Raw genomic sequence first — 12445 nt, 5'->3', positions numbered from 1 at the left:
CCATTCATCCGTTCCATGAGTCTGCATAATTCTCTTATTTTTCTTCCACTTCCACTTCCTTGTGAGGAATTGAATGAAGGTCCGCTACTTCACTAACTATTCACTTGTACCGAAAGTTGTATTAGAACGATCCTCCTCAAGTTCTTCAACTCAAAGGACAATAACAGGAAAGTAGCCTACTGCATAATGGAAGGTAAGTAATTTGGCAGTAATTTTATCAAGCTTTGTATTATGTTTTGCGGGGCGTTGTTGCGAGACAACGTGGGGTTTTTTCGGGGTAGGGAGGGATCGCTGCCAAGTTCGGAGGGGCAGCGGGAGGTTATCTCATCGTATTTTGGAGCTGAGCTTCTTTTTTTTAGACCAATATATCCTGTTTGTACCTGTGCATTTATTCCGTATGGTTACATGTTCTACTGTCATCACACAGGTCAAATGGAGTGATACAATGCATATAATAGAAATGACTGATGAATGTTGATTCAAATTTGAAAATAAAATCGTGGAATGTTAGAGGTCTGGGGAAATTGGTTAAAATTAAGCAGGTCATGACAAGAATAAAACATCTACAGTCTAAAAGTCTACAGTAGTATTTTTACAAAAAAGCCACCTGTTATCGGAAGATATTATAAAGATCCGCAGACGATGGCCGGGTAAAGTTTTCTCAGCTTCATTCTCTTCTGATGCCAGGGGAGTCATAACCTTGATTCACAAATCTATTCCCTTTCAAAAGTTATTACTTTCTAAAGTAATAACTGACTCTGCAGGTAGATACTTGATTGTACAAGGTTAACTGTTAAATGAAAGTATTGCAATGGTACCCAATAATGATTCTCCTGCGTTCGGGTGAACGAAACAAAGTCTTCTATACTTTTTCTTAATGAGCAGGAAAGGCTTCATCCAATAATTAGCCACCCCTTCATTAATGCTTCTAATGGGTTTAAATACCTTGGTATTATTATCACACCTCACTTAGATAGACTAATTCCTGCCAACTATGACCCATGTGTGTCTAGAGTAAGAGACTCTTTAAATTGATGGACTTCGCTCCACCTTTCATTGATTGGATGAATAAATGTCATTAAAATGAATGTCCTTCCCATACCTTTTCCAATCCATTCCGATGGCACAAAGAACACAAATAGAATTGGCTTGTGTCCTCTGTGTCACGTTTCAGGTCTGTCTCACCATGTTTTATGTTGATTTATGTTTATTCATGTTGTCTTAGTCACGTAGTGTCTTATCATGTATTATGTTGTCTAGGTTCGTCATGTTGTTTAGTTATGTTTCGTTACGATTTATTTTCTTGTCATGTTTAGTTATGTCTCGTTACGATTTATTTTCTTGTCATGTCTAGTTATGTTATCGTACGATTTTATTACCTGGTTATGTTGAGTGATTATCGTCTTAGTTTCGCTTTGTGTTATGTTTCGATGCATGTTTATTGTTACGTTAACTGGTCGTGGTTATGCATACACTTTTACATGTTTTTCCGCAAACCTTGCGTTCCGCCTTTTCTCTCTCTCTCTCTCTCTCTCGTTCTGTCCTTCACTCCCCTAATGTTCTATTTGTCTATTTACTAAAAACTACTAACGCTAGATCAGGATTGGGTAGAAACTAACAAGACTAATCATGTGTTCATGTTACCTTATGTTTCTCGTGCATGTCATTTACTAATTTACTAATGCTAGGGCAGGATAGGTTTATTACTAACGATTACTAATCTCCTTGTTAAACTTGTCATCCATCGCACCTGTTTTCCATTTCCTTGCTACGCTCTTACTAATTGTCTACACCTGTCTACACCTGCATTTATAGCCCAGTCGCGCAACTGTTCACTGCCTCTGTTTTTTCACGCAACTCTTGAGCATTACTTACTGTTTGATTACACGTTACGATCCACGCCTGTTTACTGACCATTGTTTATTGATTTCTGTTTTGTGACCATCGTTTGTTTTTTGACTACGTCCTCGCCTACCGTTTTTGTACTTTTGCTTCGCTGATTGTTTCATGGTTTCGACTCCCGCTTCGCCCACGACTACGCCTCTGCCTGCCGCCCGTCTGTTCATCTGCCCCGCTGACAGCTCTCCCGCTACCGGACCTCCCTGCACGTCTACCGACTACGAGTTTGCCTCTTCCCTCGGCACCGTGCTTTTTGTTTGTTTATTTTTTGTTTGGCTGGATCTACGTGTATGGACTTTGCTTGGATTGACTACTCTCCTGGGATTCGTCCCGAATAAAGCCCTGAGGGGTCTTTATATTACTATTGTTTCTGAGTCGTGCATTTTGGGTCCAACCCCCACGCACCCGTCTCACTCTGGGTACATTCTTTTGACTGGTGTGGTTAGAAAACATTGTAAGGATTTCAGAAAGGTATGTTTTGTTGATCTAGTGTGTTAGATAGAGATCGTAATAAATTGCAGAAGTCAAAACACCTGAAAATGTTCATTTTAAAATAAATAAATATTATTATTATTATTATTAGTATTATCATTATGATAGAACGGGTCACATATTTGTAAATTAGTCTAAAATGGGGCATGATGACTGAACTGGTTTCAGAAGCTAGATGTGTGGCACAAAGCCATAGATCTGATTTGAGAAGTTGTGGTAAGAGTTCTCTGTGCGTTACATCCATCTTTAAATTATCCAGTATCAGTACTAAGACATCAGCGGTTTTCACCTTTGCCAAAATACCTAGTTCAACGTCAATGTACGGTGGCCCTGATGTGCAAGACAAATCAAGAATCAGAAAACACAGCAATTTGTCTGTGTTTTCTGGTTTGTTGTGTTTTCTGATTTGTTTTTGTGTTTTCTGATCATTTGCATATAAATGTTTATTGTACAACGAGTTACTAAATTGTGCATATGCATGATTCAGAAAATATATATATTTTGTTTTGCCCCAGGGTCAGCTGATCTGCGGATTGTCATGTTGGGTAAGACTGGAGCTGGGAAGAGCAGCACAGGCAACAGCATTCTGGGAAAGAATGTGTTCCCAACTTCATGGGCTGCCGACTCTAATACAGCTAACTGTCAGGCTGAAACGCACACCGTCGATGGGAGAAGCATCACTGTGATTGACACACCAGGGTATTTTTCTACTGAATGCTCTGACGATGAGCTGAAATCTGAAATAGCCAAGTGCATTATAGAGTGTGCCCCTGGACCTCACGCCTTTCTGATAGTGCTGCCAGTACGGAGGCAAACTCCAGAAGAGCGGAAAGTGGTGGAAGAAATTCTTAGAATGTTTGGCGACAGTGTTCTGAAGCATGCCATTGTTCTATTTACCCACGGGAAACAGCTTTCACGCAAGTCCGTCAAAACGTTTGTGGAACGCAGCAAACACCTGAAAGAGCTTGTCCAAAAGTGTGGAGACCGGCTTCACGTCGTTGACAACACAGAGTGGAATGACGAATACAACAGCGATGATGAAAACAACAGCGTTCAAATCAAGAAGCTGCTGAACACAATTGATCAGATGGTGAGAGAGAACGGGGGAGAGCACTATACCAACGAGCTGCTCCAGGCTTTGCATCAAGCCATTGAGAAGGAAGAGGAAGAAGTCATGGACGAAACTGAAGGACTGTCTAAGACCACTGTCAGGGAAATGGCGAAACGGAATGTAATGGAAAGGTTTTTAGTCATGGTAGCAGGCATTGCAGCCGGAGCACTGTTAGGTGCGTTATTTGGTGCATCTGCATCTGTGGTATTAGTTCTAATGGCTATGAAAGAGTTGTCTCCCCTTGGACTCTCTATGTCGACAGGGCTAGGCATGGCAGCTGGAGCAGGGGGCATTGTGGGCGGGATTGCAGGGGGAAAAATTGGGGCAAAGGTAGCACAAAAAGCAGGGACTGTGAAAGAGGTCGTGTCTAAAACAGCAGAGGCTGTCTCTGAAAAAGCAGGTGCTGTGAAAGATGAGGCATTAAGACAAGTTAGAGAATTTAAACGCAAAATGGAGGGTGAAGAGGAGCCTTTCGGAAAAAAAAATAGAGAGATACTTTGACCAGTTCAGCTAAAACTAATCCTAAGTGTCGGGGATGTTTCAACATTATTGCATTTCTTTCTTAAATTGAAAGCCAAGTACTAGGGGTGTGCGCAATTGTCTGTATCTGTTCACCCAACAAAATGACTTGTATCTGTAATCTGTCAAACATTTCCCTTGATATAGTTATAGTCCAGTTGTATTTCATTGTTTAAATGCCAGTTGTTTTTTGCTGAACTAAAAGATGAAATTGAATTGATAATGAAAATTACCTAAGTGTTGAAAGTTTTCTTTTGTTGTTCTGATGCAAAATATATGATGATATATGATCATATAATGAAAATACTCATATAATGAAATGTCTCTTCCTTCTCTACACATTTATTTCACTATTAATGAATGTTCTGTTCTTAATGTAACTGTTAAGGTGTTGGGAAATACATTAAAACATTTACTGAGCAACAATTTGCTGTTTGTTTATCGTCTGTTTGAAGTGGCAATATGTAAGATTCGAGGTTAAGGTTATTTTAGTGACATCTGCGTTTCTCGGTGGTAATTGCAGCGCAATTGTTCCATTTTTGTCCGCACATCCACTTCAACGAAACAACCACACAACGCCGTAAATCTTAAAGTGATCTTTTATTTTCAAAGAAACTTGTATCTATGAAGAACTTATGATAACTTATGATATTTAGAGTAGCTGTAGCCTCCATTGTTTTAGGGTCGATCCACTGACAAGCTTGCTCCGGCTGAGCTACAGAAGGGGAGGGGAGCTGTTGCTATGATACGGTAAACTGTGTTTGGAGGTTTGGGGAAACAGTCCGGTAAGACAACAGAGATACATGCTAAATATGTGAATATTAATGGTAATTTCATTAACCATCTCCTTTGTTAACTGCTACATATACTTGGCTTAATTATATAGTTAAATTAAATTAATCGATTCGTCTTGCATGTGGTCCGTACAATTGCATTGCGTTCTTCAGTGTCGCTCTGTGAAAGTTACTGTATGTTGGCAGGCTAGCTTAGTTAACCCAGCTACCAGCTGGATGGGCTACCAACGTTAGCAATTTAACGAGCGAAGTTAAAGCATATCGCAGAAAATATAGAATGCACACGAATGTTGCTTCCCTTCAAAACATAGTTGCAGCGTAGTGATATTGATCGCGCCTCACGAATAAGATGAATTACTTAGAGAGTAGTCGGGTAAAGGCTGGTTTAAAACAAATGCACTCAGTGAGCACTTTATTAGGTATTTATTAGCCTTATTTTTGTCTTCTGCTGCTGTAGCATATCCACTTAGAGGTTTGTTCCGTTTTGTGTTCAGAGATGCTCCTCGGCATAGGTACCACTGTTGTAATTTATGGTTATTTGCGTTACTGTCACCTTCCTATCACTTTAACCAGTCTGGTCATTCTCCTCGGACAGCATTAACAATAGCAGTATGAATATTGTTAACAATACTAAGATAAAATAATGTCATAACTATAATAATTATAATAATATGTGATGTTATAAACAGTAATGAGACTGCGATCTCTGTTTATTCTGTAAGAAACGGGGCGTAAGAGCAGTCAAGTTGGTTGGTGACTTGCATGGCAGGCAATCACTGTTGTTGTGTGTGTGTGTGTGTGTGTGTGTGTGTGTGTGTGTGTGTGTGAATGGGCGTTTTGGATAACGGCGCTATATGAATGCAGACGTACCCATGTAATGTATTTGTATATTTAATATACTAAGACTAAGCCACCGCACTATGGCTGACACAGCTTGGGCCCCACTGAAACGCGAGGGAAGTTGAATGTGCTCTTTGCCCAATGGCGCGCCCCCGTCTGTGTCCACAGCAGCCGCGATGGAGATAGTGTACGTGTACACGAGGAAGCGCAGCGAGTTCGGCCGGCAGTGCAACTTCTCCGACCGGCCGGCGGAGCTGCACGTGGACATCCTCCCCGACCCGTCCCTCGCCGCCAACTTCATCGAGCGGGACCCGTGTGACGTGCCACTGCAGTGCACTCAGGAGATGTCCGAGCACGAGGTCAGAGTGTGTGTGTGTGTGTGTGTTTCAGTGCCTGTGTATGTGTGTGAGTGTGTGCATGTTTGTGTCTGTGTGTGTGTGTGTGAGTGTGTGTCTGTGTGTGTGTGTGCGTGTTTGTGTCTGTGTGTGTGTGTGTGCCAGTGTGTATGTGTGCCTGTGTGTCTGTGTGTGTGTGTGTGCCTGTGTGTATGTCTGTGTGTGTGTGTGTGCCTGTGTGTATGTCTGTGTGTGTGTGTGTGTGTGTCTGTGTGTGTGTGTTTGTGCGTGTGTCTTTGTGTGTGTGTGTCTTTGTGTGTGTGTGTGCGCCTGTCGTCACACAGCAGGGCGTGAAGCAGGGAACATATTGAGGATGCAAAGCCATAAACCCCATGATGTGGGAGACCTTACCTCAGCAGGTAAGGGCTTCTGTCTGGCAGGCGGAGGGTTGCCAGTTCTTTCCCTGAGCACGGCAGCCAACCGCCCCAATTGCTCCCAATGAGCTGATTGGTGCCTTGTATGGAAGTCTAGTATCGTTGTCATGCGTGTATATAAACGCCCCCGGCGGTAATTCGCTCGTTCGCTGGTTCACGGCGCCTTTCGCGAACGTCACACTTCCCCTGCCCCGTCTTTTCCAGGTGAACACGGAGCGCTTTGAGTCGGAGAGCCGCGGGATAAACCACGTGGAGGGCGGCTGGCCGAAGGACGTCAACCCCCAGGAGATGGAGCAGACCATCCGCTTCCGCAAGAAAGTGGAGAAGGACGAGCACTACGTCAACACCATCATGCAGCTGGGCAGCGTGCGTACTGCGTCTCACTGACTGTGACACTGGCTGTGGCTTGTCCTGTTAAGGCCCTGCTCCAGTGGGTGGATGGGCCCCACGGTCTGTTATCTGTTAAGGAACTGTTGTGATCCAGTGGGTGATTGGAAGCTATGGTCTGGAATCAGTTAAAGCTCTGTTTCAGTGTGTGGATGGGCCCCATGGTCTGGTATCTGTTAAGGCTCTGTTTCAGTGTGTGGATGGGCCCCATGGTCTGGTGTCTGTTAAGGCTCTGTTCCAGTGTGTGGATGGGCCCCATGGTTTGGTATCTGCTAAGGCTCTGTTCCAGTGTGTGGATGGGCCCCATGGTCTGGTATCTGTTAAGGCTCTGTTCCAGTGTGTGGATGGGCCCCATGGTCTGGTATCTGCTAAGGCTCTGTTCCAGTGTGTGGATGGGCCCCATGGTCTGGTGTCTGTTAAGGCTCTGTTCCAGTGTGTGGATGGTCTCCATGATCTGGTATCTGTTAAGGCTCTGTTCCAGTGTGTGGATGGGCCCCATGGTCTGGTATCTGTTAAGGCTCTGTTCCAGTGTGTGGATGGGCCCCATGGTCTGGTATCTGCTAAGGCTCTGTTCCAGTGTGTGGATGGGCCCCATGGTCTGGTATCTGTTAAGGCTCTGTTCCAGTGTGTGGATGGGCCCCATGGTCTGGTATCTGCTAAGGCTCTGTTCCAGTGTGTGGATGGGCCCCACGGTCTGGTGTCTTTTAAGGCTCTGTTCCAGTGTGTGGATGGGCCCCATGGTCTGGTGTCTGTTAAGGCTCTGTTCCAGTGTGTGGATGGTCTCCATGATCTGGTATCTGTTAAGGCTCTGTTCCAGTGTGTGGATGGGCCCCATGGTCTGGTATCTGTTAAGGCTCTGTTCCAGTGTGTGGATGGGCCCCATGGTCTGGTATCTGTTAAGGCTCTGTTCCAGTGTGTGGTTGGGCCCCACGGTCTGGTGTCTGTTAAGGGACTGTTCCAGTGTGTGGATGGGCCCCATGGTCTGGTATCTGTTAAGGCTCTGTTCCAGTGTGTGGATGGGCCGCATGGTCTGGTATCTGTTAAGGCTCTGTTCCAGTGTGTGGATGGGCCCCATGGTCTGGTATCTGTTAAGGCTCTGTTCCAGTGTGTGGATGGGCCCCATGGTCTGGTATCTGTTAAGGCTCTGTTCCAGTGTGTGGTTGGGCCCCATGGTCTGGTGTCTGTTAAGGGACTGTTCCAGTGTGTGGATGGGCCCCATGGTCTGGTGTCTGTTAAGGCTCTGTTCCAGTGTGTGGATGGGCCCCATGGTCTGGTATCTGTTAAGGCTCTGTTCCAGTGTGTGGATGGGCCCCATGGTCTGGTATCTGTTAAGGCTCTGTTCCAGTGTGTGGATGGGCCCCATGGTCTGGTGTCTGTTAAGGCTCTGTTCCAGTGTGTGGATGGGCCCCATGGTCTAGTGTCTGTTAAGGCTGAGGTTGTGATGTAAGTTGCTCAGGGTAAGAGCTTCTGGCAAATGTCAGTAACATACAGTACTGTGCAAAAGTCTTAGGCACCTGCATAACATTCTGTACAGATACGATTCTTTCAAAAAGAATACAATGAAAGGTCCTAAATAAACGTACTATACATTTTACATTACACTTTAGTCATTTGGCTAGTTAAGGGGTTTGGTCATACTTTTGCTTTGTTTGTTTGTTTGTTTGTTTGTTTGTTTGTTTATTTAAAAAAATAAAATAAAAAAAAAGACATTCAAATGGGCCCTGGTCCTTATCTTTGTTGTTGCAGTTGAATTTTTACTTCCCTCTAGGGTCTTTTAGCGCACTTATCCCTGGTTATGGGTATGCACTTTGTTGTACGTCGCTCTGGATAAGAGCGTCTGCCAAATGCCATTAATGTAATGTAATGTAATGCAGAATAGTTAAACTCAAATAAATATTTTTTGTGACCACCCTTCGGCATTAAAACTGCATCTGAGATAGCCAACGCAGTCCTGCAGTTCTATAAGACAATCAGCAGGGAGGTTGTTACAAGCATGTTTGAGAACTTGCCACAGTTCTTCTGCAGACTTTGGTTGGCTCCTTGCTTCTGATCTCAAGACAGCCTTGATCAAGTTTTTATGTGGAAAAAGTAGTGAATTGCTTACAGTAATATGTTACACTTAAATCTTTTTGAAAATGAATATTTGGAAATCTCAAATGTGTTCTTTTATACTAACGCACACAAAAAAAGAAACATATAAAATATATATAACAGTGCCTTAACAGACACCAGACCGTGGGGCCCATGCCTTAAAAACATATATATAATAAAGTCTAGGGTGCCTAAGACTTCTGCACAGTACTGTGACATGATGGCTGAAGCAGTGTGCCCTGGCTCTCCATCCTGGTGATTTGTCAGCTGTCCGTCCGCAGCACATGGAGCACTGCATCAAACAGAACAACGCCATAGACATCTACCAGGAGTACTTTGAGGAGGAGGAGGAGCTAGAGGACTCTGAGGAGCAGCCCTGGGCGAAAACCATCAACGTCTTCAGGTGACTGCCTCTCTCTCTCTCTCTCTCTCCCTCTATCTGTCTCTCTCTCTCCCTCTCTCTCTCTCTCTCTCTCTCTCTCTCTCTCTACCCCTCTCTCTCTCTCTCTCTCTCTCCAAGCTTTATGAAAAAATACTTCTACACAAGAAATAATTGTTTTTTTTAAAAACATTTCATCGGTTGGAATGGCAGACCTCGATCGATTTCCGGGTCAGGGGCAAGGAAAGAAGTGAAGAAAAATAAGTGATTGGAATGAGCCCTGTGTCTCTGTGTCTCTGTGTCTCTCACCCTCTCTCTCTCTCACTCTCAAAGTTGTTAAAGTGACAGTTTCCACTGTTGTAAAAAAGGAAAAGAATGAAACGGTGTTAAGGCGGAAATGATTAAATCTGGTTTATGATGCTGCTCAGTGCACTGGACAGCTTGCTGCATTACATGTCATTTGGCTGACGCCTTTATCCAAAGCGACTTACAGTTGATTAGACTAAGCAGGAGACAATCCTCCCCTGGAGCAATGCAGGGTTTAAGGGCCTTGCTCAAGGGCCCAACGGCTGTGCGGATCTTATTGTGGCTACACAATAAATAAATTGTTCTTTGTGCAGAGACCCAAACGAGGTCAAGCGCACCGCTACGGGCCTGTCCTGGCACCCCGACGGCAGCCGGAAGCTGGCTGTGGCGTACTCCTCCCTGGAATTCCAGAGGGCCGCAGCAGACATGAGCCTGGACTCCTACATTTGGGACACGGGTACGGGGCCCTCCGGGGTACGGGGTACGGGGTAGGGGGGGTGGGGTGCTCTCATTCCATTCCATTGAGTTCCCCACTGTGTTCCCAGACAGGGTTCACCGGGTTTTGTTTACACCTGACAATCGAACAGAACCATTTTAGACCCAGAAAAGCTGGATTTACAGGGCAGTCTGTGAGTAAATGGTAAATGGTTGGCATTTATATAGCGCCTTTATCCAAAGCGCTGTACAATTGATGCTTCTCATTCACCCATTCATACACACACTCACACACCGATGGCGATTGGCTGCCATGCAAGGCGCCAACCAGCTCGTCAGGAGCATTTGAGGGTTAGGTGTCGACACAGCCCGGGCGGGGAATCGAACCGGCAACCCTCCAACTGCCAGACGACAGCTCTTACTGCCTGAGCCATGTCGCATTTGGACAGCGGTACAATTTTCCGGTCTTTTGGCTCTTTACTCCAGCACATTGGATTGGAAATTAAACAATAAATGTGAGGTTAAAGTGCAGACTGTCACCTTTAATTTGAGGGTATGTACGTTGGGTGATGTGTGTAGAAATTGCACATTTTAGGGGACCAAATTAATTGGACATCTCTGGCTTTTTGCCTTCTTAGCTGTTTCTCATTAGTCCAGTGTATTCAGCCGCTGTCCATATACTTACGGACAGTTCCAGATGATGTTTACTCTTCCAGGCTAGAAATCTGTGAGTTCATTCTGCTATGTACACACAACACCTCTGGTGCTAGTATAATTGGTAGGGAACAGGGTTTGTTACCGAAAGGTCGCAAAAAGGTTTGATTCCCCAGTAGGATGGTGGCATTGTCCCCCTGAGGTTAGCAATGTCCTGAGCATGTGGGCAGTGTCCAGCCAGACGCTTTTTTGTGTGACTCCAAGCCGAACATTTCACTCCCCCAGAGAGTCCCAACAAGCCAGAGATGACAGTGAAACCGGTGTCCCCCCTTATATGCCTGGAGTACAACCCCAAAGACTCCCACATCCTGGTTGGAGGCTGCTACAACGGACAAATCGGTGGGTCCTCCTCCTTCGGGCTGCTCGGCCTTTCCCACAATGCACCGCTGGGGAGGCAAGGCTGCCCGTGGCGGCTTCTGCCTCTAACCCTTTGAAGAGTACGTAACTAAGGTGACTGGTAACACGAAAGTTCTAGAACACTGGTTTTCTAGAATATTTCTAGGAATGTCTTTTCAAAAAGATTCTGGAAAATCGGCGTTCTAGAACCCCGTTGCCTTCGGTTGCCAGTGGTGATTGTTGCATCAGCAGTAGAATGTTCAGTTGAGAACATTCTAATCGCATATTTCTCATCTTAAAGTGTTAAGCACCTCTTACGTCTGGTGACAAGGGCGTTGTTGCTTTGTGCTTTGTGTTTAAAACTACTGTGAATTTTACCTGGAGTCAAAAAGATAAAGCATAAAGATATAATCTAAGGCCATAAAGAAAAATGTATTAAAACATTTCAAAAAGGTTTTTTTTTTTTTTTTTTTGACAGCATACTGGGACACGCGTAAAGGCAGCCAGGCCGCGGAGACCTCCACCATCGAGCACAGCCACAGGGACCCCGTCTACAAGGCCATCTGGCTGCAGTCCAAGACGGGCACGGACGTCTTCTCCGCCTCCACCGACGGCCAGGTGAGCGAGCCACCTGGCTGCTGCTGCTGCCGCGGCGACCGGGGAAGCCTGTAGCCGAGGTGATCGCCTGAGGCCCCGGAAGGCCGGTGGCTCAACCTCCAGCGTCGCCGCAATGAGATCGGCTCAGCCGTCGGGCCCTCGAGCAAGGCCCTTAACCCCCGCGTCGCTCCAGGGGCGGATTGGCCCCCTGCTCAGTCAAATCAACTCGCTTTGGATAAAATGACTGTAACATAATGTAACGCCACACTACATTACATTACATTAATGGCATTTGGCAGACGCTCTTATCCAGAGCGACGTACAACGAAGTGCGTACCCATAACCAGGGATAAGTGCGCTGAAAGACCCTAGAGGGAAGTACAATTTCAACTGCTACCTGTACAGCAAAGATAAGGACCAGGGCCAATTAGAATTTTTTAATTTATTATTATTATTTTTTTAACAAACAAACAAACAAACAAACAAACAAACAAAACACAAAGGTATGACCAAACCCCTTAACTAGCCAAACTAAAAATACTGATACACAAAAAAGTAACAAATCACAGAAAGGGAGGGCAAAGAGCATAGACTCTCCGTTTCTCACTTTTCCGCATTCATGGGAAAAGCAATACTGTCACGGCAGCAGCAGGACAACAGGAGGAAAACACGACGATTCCCTCAAAATGCGAGGTCCTACAACGCAGAGTACCTGGTCCAGTGGGCGACCGATGAATCACGTCAGAGTTTTGTGACGTTTTCTTTTTTTTTTTTTT

At 45.0% G+C, this 12445-nt stretch overlaps 2 protein-coding genes across 3 annotated transcripts in view; both read left to right on the top strand.

Moving 5' to 3' along the window:
* Positions 1-112: 112 nt before the first annotated feature.
* On the top strand, positions 113-5550 carry LOC133121359 (GTPase IMAP family member 7-like). The gene is made up of 3 exons (XM_061230559.1): positions 113-193; positions 2907-3672; positions 5538-5550. Exons 1-3 carry the CDS (start codon positions 187-189, stop codon positions 5548-5550), a joined length of 786 nt encoding a protein of 261 aa, XP_061086543.1. The 5' UTR covers positions 113-186.
* Positions 5551-5831: 281 nt separating this feature from the next.
* Positions 5832-12445, top strand: part of dnai2b (dynein, axonemal, intermediate chain 2b) — a 13347-nt gene continuing 6733 nt past the window's right edge. For both annotated transcript variants that reach the window (XM_061232614.1, XM_061232613.1), the window contains exons 1-6: positions 5832-6014; positions 6629-6790; positions 9184-9305; positions 9902-10044; positions 10962-11075; positions 11551-11690. In XM_061232614.1, coding sequence (XP_061088598.1) covers positions 5832-6014; positions 6629-6790; positions 9184-9305; positions 9902-10044; positions 10962-11075; positions 11551-11690 — 864 coding nt within the window. The remainder of the gene's footprint in view (positions 6015-6628; positions 6791-9183; positions 9306-9901; positions 10045-10961; positions 11076-11550; positions 11691-12445) is intronic.

Source organism: Conger conger, chromosome 2, assembly GCF_963514075.1.
Source record: "Conger conger chromosome 2, fConCon1.1, whole genome shotgun sequence".
Classification (NCBI taxonomy): domain Eukaryota; kingdom Metazoa; phylum Chordata; class Actinopteri; order Anguilliformes; family Congridae; genus Conger; species Conger conger.
Note: the sequence above shows the minus strand (reverse complement) of the source record. Positions and strands in the feature narration are given on the sequence as shown.